This window comes from Sinocyclocheilus rhinocerous, unplaced genomic scaffold (assembly GCF_001515625.1).
Source record: "Sinocyclocheilus rhinocerous isolate Xijiao unplaced genomic scaffold, SAMN03320098_v1.1 scaffold1294, whole genome shotgun sequence".
NCBI classification, from domain to species: Eukaryota; Metazoa; Chordata; class Actinopteri; order Cypriniformes; family Cyprinidae; genus Sinocyclocheilus; species Sinocyclocheilus rhinocerous.
This window is the reverse complement of record NW_015656157.1, coordinates 2,327,659-2,335,179: the sequence shown is the minus strand read 5'-3', so window position 1 is coordinate 2,335,179 and position 7,521 is coordinate 2,327,659. Positions and strand designations below refer to the sequence as shown.

At 33.5% G+C, this 7,521-nt stretch overlaps 1 protein-coding gene across 4 annotated transcripts in view; it reads left to right on the top strand.

The window, feature by feature from the left end:
* Positions 1-6,423, top strand: part of LOC107719600 (basigin-like) — an 18,093-nt gene extending 11,670 nt beyond the window's left edge. For 2 of the 4 annotated variants that reach the window (XM_016527071.1, XM_016527074.1), the window contains 4 exons: positions 1,831-2,110; positions 4,568-4,592; positions 4,749-4,822; positions 5,390-6,423. In XM_016527071.1, coding sequence (XP_016382557.1) covers positions 1,831-2,110; positions 4,568-4,592; positions 4,749-4,809 — 366 coding nt within the window. In that variant the 3' untranslated portion in view covers positions 4,810-4,822; positions 5,390-6,423. Of the gene's footprint in view, positions 1-1,830; positions 2,111-4,567; positions 4,593-4,748; positions 4,838-5,389 lie in introns of all 4 variants that reach the window. The other 2 variants (XM_016527073.1, XM_016527072.1) reach the window with 2 other exon arrangements.
* Positions 6,424-7,521: the final 1,098 nt, after the last annotated feature.

The window sequence follows — 7,521 nt, the reverse complement described above, 5'->3', positions numbered from 1 at the left end:
AGTTATTTCCTTGCGTTGACAATTTAAATGCGCTGCATTATTTTGCTCATTGCGCCCTCCTGTGGCCTCGGGAGACAAGCCAAAAGATTCATTGAGACCTATTTAATCTGCATATAAAACTTTAGAAATTAGATATTTGTTTAATTTTTATTTTGTGTTTGACTGTTAAAACCAAAAATATTTGTTGTTTGTCTCAATAAATTGGGTTAATTTAAAAATACAGTGGTTAAATTAAATTTTTTTTCTATTGCTCTTTGTTTTAAAAAAGGTTATAAAAAATGTCAATAATTATCGATACCGAACGATATGAAACATTATATCGTTGATACATTTTTTAGCTATATCGCTCAGCCCTAGCTGAGATTCAATTAAATTTATGCGCTGGGGGTTTAAAGGGATAGTTCACCCAAAAATGAACATTACCCCATGATTTACTCACCCTCAAGCCATCCTAGGTGTGTATGACATTCTTCTTTCAGACGAATACAATCGGAGTTATATTAAATAATGTCCAGGCTAATCCATGCTTTATAATGGGAGTGGATGGTAGCCCAAAATTTGAAGTCCAAAAAATTGCACCCATCCATTATAAAAGTCGTCCACACGACTCCGGGGATTAATAAAGGCCTTCTGAAGCGACGCGATGCGTTTGTGTAAGTAAAATATCCATATTTACAACTTTATAAATCTTAATCTCTAGCTTCCGCTAACTGTTGTACGCACGTTCACGAGAGAGTGGCGTCCAGTGGATGACGTAGCACGTAGGCAAACGTGGTGACGAACGCGGAAGTGACGAATGTGGAAGCGCAGAGGAGAGAATGAAACAAAACACCGGTCACGAATTAGTAGTAGAAAACGAGGATTTGTAAAGAAAAATGTTGGAGAATTTTGATATAAGCCAAGAGGACACTGGTTTTCCTTTGCTGTAAACAAAACTTGTTTCTCGCGAGACTAGCATATTCTCACCAGAGCTTATGCTGCGCCTACGTCCTGCGTCATCCGCTGGATGCCACTCTCTTGTGAACGAGCGTACGACAGTTAGCGAAAGCTAGTGATTAAGTTTTATAACGTTGTAGATATGGATATTTTTCTTACACGAACGCGTCGCTTCAGAAGGCCTTTATTAACCCACCGGAGCCGTGTGGACTTCTTTTATAATGGATGGGTGCAAGTTTTTGGTCTTCAAATTTTGGGCTACCATCCACTCCCATTATAAAGCATGGAATAGCCTGGACATTATTTGATATAATTCCGATTGTATTTGTCTGAAAGAAGAATGTCATATACACCTAGGATGGCTTGAGGGTGAGTAAATCATGGGTTAATGTTCATTTTTGGGTGAGCTATCCCTTTAATGAGCTTTATTTATATGCGTGTAGGTTACATGCATCTCAGAGCGGCTCCGTTCACAGTAAATGCTGCTCCACACAAAAATTGTCATTTTCATGCGTGGACTGTGGCCGTTGGTGCCCTCTGCAGGCATTTGATATAATATATTATGTACATAAGGTACGATTATTTTGTTTTATCACATTATGCATTTTAACTTTATATTTTAATTTTATATTGTTGTTTTTTTTCCAATTAAACCATACTTGCTTTTGATAATTTATTTGAACCAATTGCTATTGCCTCATTGCTATTATGTGTTTTGCTGTTATATACAAGTCATTTTGAAGTTTGTTCACTTTGGTCTATTTTTATTACCACAGATTATCTGATTACTCAATTAATTGTCAGAATAATCAGCCGATCACTTGATTACCAAAATAATCGTTAGTGACACCCCTAATTATAATAACTTGACAATTTTGCATCCTCAACACACAGATGCCCATTGTCAATGGCACTGATGACAAGTATGAGATGAAGAACACTCCCAACAAGACCATGCTGTATGTGAAAGATCTGGACATCAACGAGGACATGGGCATGTACCAGTGCCAAGGCACCAATGAAATGGGATCAGCCAGCGATAAGATTCAGCTGCGCGTGCGTAGCCAACTGGCCGCCCTTTGGCCATTCCTCGGCATTGTCGCTGAGGTCATTATCCTCATCACCATCATCTTCATCTACGAGAAGAGGAGAAAGCCAGACGAGATCAATGATGGTATGTGACGCTAGTTGTTTCCATCGTAATGATATTTCATTTTCCATTTTTGTGAATGTATAAATGATCAGTGGATGTAATTTTACATTTTTGTTTATGAATTCGTAATGGTGCAAGATCCTATTTCAGTTTGATTTTGTATGTTTATTTTTATTTGGCTGAAGTGTGTGGCTGTGCCTTAGCGGAGTCTATTTTTATTATTTACGTTGTTTATTTCTCTGTTCGCTGCTGCTTTTACGTTGTGGTAAGTGCTCAAAACTGCATGTCAGACTGAAGTGGGTTTGCGTAAATGAGTGGTTTTGGGAGTTTGAATGCTTTCCTTGATAGGCTGAAAAGTACAACTCTTTCACTGGCAGTTTGTTTTAAGAAGATAAATCGAACCAGATTTGTCAGACTTGGATTCAAGAAAAGCAACTTTATTGGTTTTCAAGTAGCCAGTGAAAGTGTTTAGCTGAGTCTGACATATTGCAGTTCAGAATGGGTTTTAAATGTCAAGGTATTATGCATAATAACTAAGATGACTTTTCACACGGATCATGTTATACTGCCTTGCATGCTCTCTGCATCATCTTCTCATTGCATGATGTTCTTCAGCCCTAGATTATAGCAGTGGCTTCCTCTACGTATCTAAGAGGCAGCACCCATATGGCACAAAGCGTGGCAAAATATATAATCCCAACTTTATTATTTTGACAGTTTTTATCATCCTGAATGTGTTTGGACATGCTCTCTGCATGAAAAATGCAAGAGTCATTCGAACGCTGATTTAACTTTGTTTTTGAAAGTATATGTTTGTTGGGTGTCAACTCGCATCTTTAGTTTTTTTTCTGATAGTGTCTATCTGAAGCACAACCTTGCCAGTAGCCAGACTATTTAATAACATTTTATTAAAGTCTCACATATAGTGATTTCGGACCCCCTCAAAAATCTGTATTATTTCTGAAATTATTTTTTATGTATTATGAATGTATGTAATATATGATTTACTTTTTATCATTGTATTTTTTTTTTAACAGACATTTATAGTGATTTCATAAATCATTTTTAAATCTTCATAAAATGCATATATTATAAAATATTTATTTTACATGGTACAAATTAATATAGTATACCCAGTTTCAAAAAGAAAAGTAGACATTTATCGTGACTTGCAGTTTTTTTTAATTTTTTTTTTTAATCAAGATAGATAATAAAGTACAGTCAATACACGCTTATGGGAAAAATAAAATAAATAAAAAAATATATATATAAGCCCCCACACAACTGCATGCATTTATAAAAAAGTTTTTTTTACATATAAATGTGCATATAATTTTTACTCTTTATTGTTTTTATCTTTTTTTTAGACATTTGTGACTTCAAACCCCCTCAAAAAGGCATATTTATAAAATTATATATTTAATATCTTCTATTTTCATACTGCGTTTAGTGATTTCAAATCACGACAAAAATGCATATTATAAAATGTTTTATTAACATTATAAATGAATGTGCATTATTTACTTTATTGTATTTTATTGTTTTAAATAGCATATATAGTGACTTCAAACCACCTCAAATGCATATATTTATTTTACATATTATAGTTTTGTAAATGCATGTAGTTTTGTAGGGGTTTTATTTTATTTGACATATTATAAATCTGTATATAATAATATAGACTTTATTTCTTTTACACAGACATTTAATAGTGACTTAGTAATTACACATTGATTTATTATTATTATTATTATCATTTTTGTATTGTTTGATTTGTTAGGAATTTTCGAAACTCATTTGTCCATTTTTCCCCACCAGTTCATAAAGTTTGTGTTAGGTGTTATTTTCATTTCCATACAGCCATTGTCATATCCATAGACTTCTCTACATATGTGCCAGAGGCAGGACATTTTTCTGTGGTTTCTTTTCGATAGGAAGGTTTCTGGGTGATATTTTGACTTCAGAAGTCCAGTGCAGGAGTTTACAAATGTGATATAATGCTGTTTGAGAGCCTTCACCATGATCGATCCAGAAAAGGAACAATGTTTTTCTCTCTACTACATCTGTAGGTGAGGTTGTGCTACAAACAAATGATTTGATTGGAAACGTTTGTTCTTGGGTTGAAAACCACTAAACATATCCTTTCAATCCATCATCAGATCGCATGGTTAATGTAAATGCATAATTCTGCATGAATCACTATTAGTAGTACTGTGAAAAGATTGATAGCAGTGTTTAGATGACGTGTACATATTTAGCAGTAGAAATGAGTATCAATAAGGTTGTTCAGTCCCCAAATCGCGTTACTCATTAGGTGCTCTGCTTTTAAACTTAAGGGTTTTCACTGTCTTGAGGCTGTCACACTAGATTTTAGACAAGCTACTGTAACAGTTCAAGTAGTCTTGTACATATGTCAACTTGAAAAATGAGTGTTTAACTCTTTTTCTTTTTCTTTTCATGTGTTCCTGCTTCCTGTAGATGATGACTCAGGATCTGCACCACTGTAAGCGTTTTGTAATATTTGTTCTGAGATATTGTAGAAGTACAGACGATATTTGTGCAGGAACATCAAGGCCATGTTGAAGACGTGTTGTGCTTCTAGCTCAGGAAATTCATATGCACATCAAAGATGGCACTGACATGCTGCTGTGTTTTTCAGGAAGAGCAACGCCGCTACGAACCACAAAGACAAAAATGTCCGGCAAAGGAACTCCAACTGAGAAAGGAGAAAAGGTGAAATATTATTCTGTAAATATTATTTGCAAGTTTAATATAATATAAAAAATATATAATATATGAAACATTTTAATGTTCTATATTATATTTTTAAACACTTAATATATAGTATAAACCATAATAAATATATAATGAATAACAGTTAATATTTAATATGAATTACTATTACTACTATTTATTTTTAATGTGTATCTTTTATATTGCAGACTTTTCATAAATTAATTGTATAATATAGACTGTAATAAAATATTTCTTTATTTAATTCTATTAAATTATTTTATGCATTTAATTTAAACCGTAATGAAATAATTGTAATATTTTAAAAATAAACAATAAATATTACATATTATAATTCTATACTTTATAATTTAAATGCTTTTATTGTAGTTTTATTTTTATTGTAGCTTATTAAAAAAATAAACCGTTTATAATTATATAATATAATAATAATAATAATAAATCTATTTTTATGTTCTAATTTAATTTTTGTTCCTTTAAATGTAATATAAACTATAATATTTTTTTCTAAACCACATCCAGCTGACTTTTTTTCATTCCTTTCAGGTGTCCTGATGACTACTGTTGAAGATAATATGGAGCATTGAGTTGCTGAGTAGCACATTATAGTGCACACTGCGAGTTCTTAACCTTCTGCTTGAGTGTAAATGTCTTGAGATATTAATCGGTCTCCTTTTACTTTTATTCCTATCCATATTGTGCTGCCAGCAGATGTTTTTAAATTTGGGGAGGAGGGGGAAACTGCATGATTGTATTCGTGCTGTAGAAGTGTGTGTGTGTTTAGTGAATCTCTTAATGTGGGAATGAACTCTTTATTTTTTTTTGGCTTCCTGGTTTCTCTGTGTTCCTCATGAGTGTGCGCACTGCAGCTTTCTGAAATATCTACCGATTGTAATTGAATCACTGTTCAGCCGCATGAGAATTTAACCATGTTCAGTATATACAAAAACACTGAATCAAGTTTCTATGACAGCAGTCTCTTTTGGCAATCATTTTCCTTTCTGTAAGCCTTAATGTTTAGCCACTTTATTGTACATGCTATTTTTAATTATTGAAATAATTTAAATTAACAACTTTTATGTGCAGTACTCATGTCGTCGCTGCACATTAAAGTGCGCTATTCCATGTGGATGGTCAAATGCCACTTTTTGTTTTGCTAACAATTTTCTGTTTCATAATCTCAAACAAGATTATTTTAAAGTTGCTAATGTAGTTTCTAATGTTGATTTTAGGATTCCTCCTTCCTAACTCTTAAGGACCAAGTGCTAGTACAGTGTCATTTGCTGTTCGCACAATCCGTTATAATTGTTTCCCAAATTCTAACATGGAGGACAATGACATGGTTATAAATATGTAGGTAATGTCAGTGAAGGTGGGGTTTTCGTGAAGGCTTTTGCTTAAATGGTACTCTCCTATTGACAGTTATACTTGCATAGATACTAATATAGTATCTGGATGTGTGCCATTTCCAAGTTAAGAGATGCATAAAATTTAAGACCTTGTTCTTAGCTTCATAGGAAATCTCATACACTGTCAACTGTACTGACTTGCACAATCTGAATAAAGTTATTTGATTTTAACTTTGTCTTTGTGTGGGTGTTCAACCAAAGAAAACATTTTGCTGGATAACTGTCTATATTGGCCTGTTCTTTGAACCACCTTAAGGGGGCGACATTTACTTACTCGGTTCATCTGTAGGGAGCGGCTCTACGTGACATACATCACAGCGTTATTACAGTGGAAACAAGGAGCCACTCCAGAATGTAAAGCATATAGCCTATCATTTAAACCTTCATGAGCTTTCAAAATAGTCACCCATGGTGTTAACACTATTCATAATAATTGTCCACTTAAATATTTGCTACCAGTTGCGCCAAATACTTGGAGGCCTGTGACATCTTGGGGAAGATTCTCACATCAAGAGCAATGTATTTTGGTAGTCCAGATCTGTAAAGCTACAAAATAAAATAAAAATCCTTAAAAGATTTGAAATCACCTCTATGAAGAACGTTTCACGTCTCAGAAGACTGAAATCCTTATATACATATATAATAAAGTAGTCTCTTTAAAAAGCAGTGGAGCTATTTAGTTCATTAAAAAAAATACTAGCGTACTTGGAAAAAAAAAATTTGAAAAAAAAATTATTTCACTAGTGAATTATGACCTTTATGAATGTGTATAGTCTTAAAGTAAAAAAAAACAAAAAAACTTTTCAATTAGCCTACAATTTTTGTTCAGGTCGGATCAGGGTTCAAACTGATACTTAACCTTGAAAAGTAGACTGTTTAGAATTAATGGTCACAAACCTGACATTTAGCCATAAAATATTTGATTTCATTTTTCAAGACGTTTTTAAGTAGCCTACGTGTCAAATTAGATTTTTTCGTTTAGGCCCTATATAATTTCAGCTATCCTCATTTACCATATCATCATCGTTTAGAAATGTGCAGCTGAATAATGAATCATACTATTATACACCACTAACCTACATTTGCATATTTAACACCGAGACTCGCATAATATAGCGCATCTCGGCCTATTTTCCACTGATTTATCCTTGACACAGTTTAATTCCTGACTCCATTCATTAAATGAGCACAGAGGAACACGGAGCTTGTGATGTGCTACCAGGTAAGGGTAAGGGAGTGAACAAGTGCAGCCATAGCAACGCGACTGGT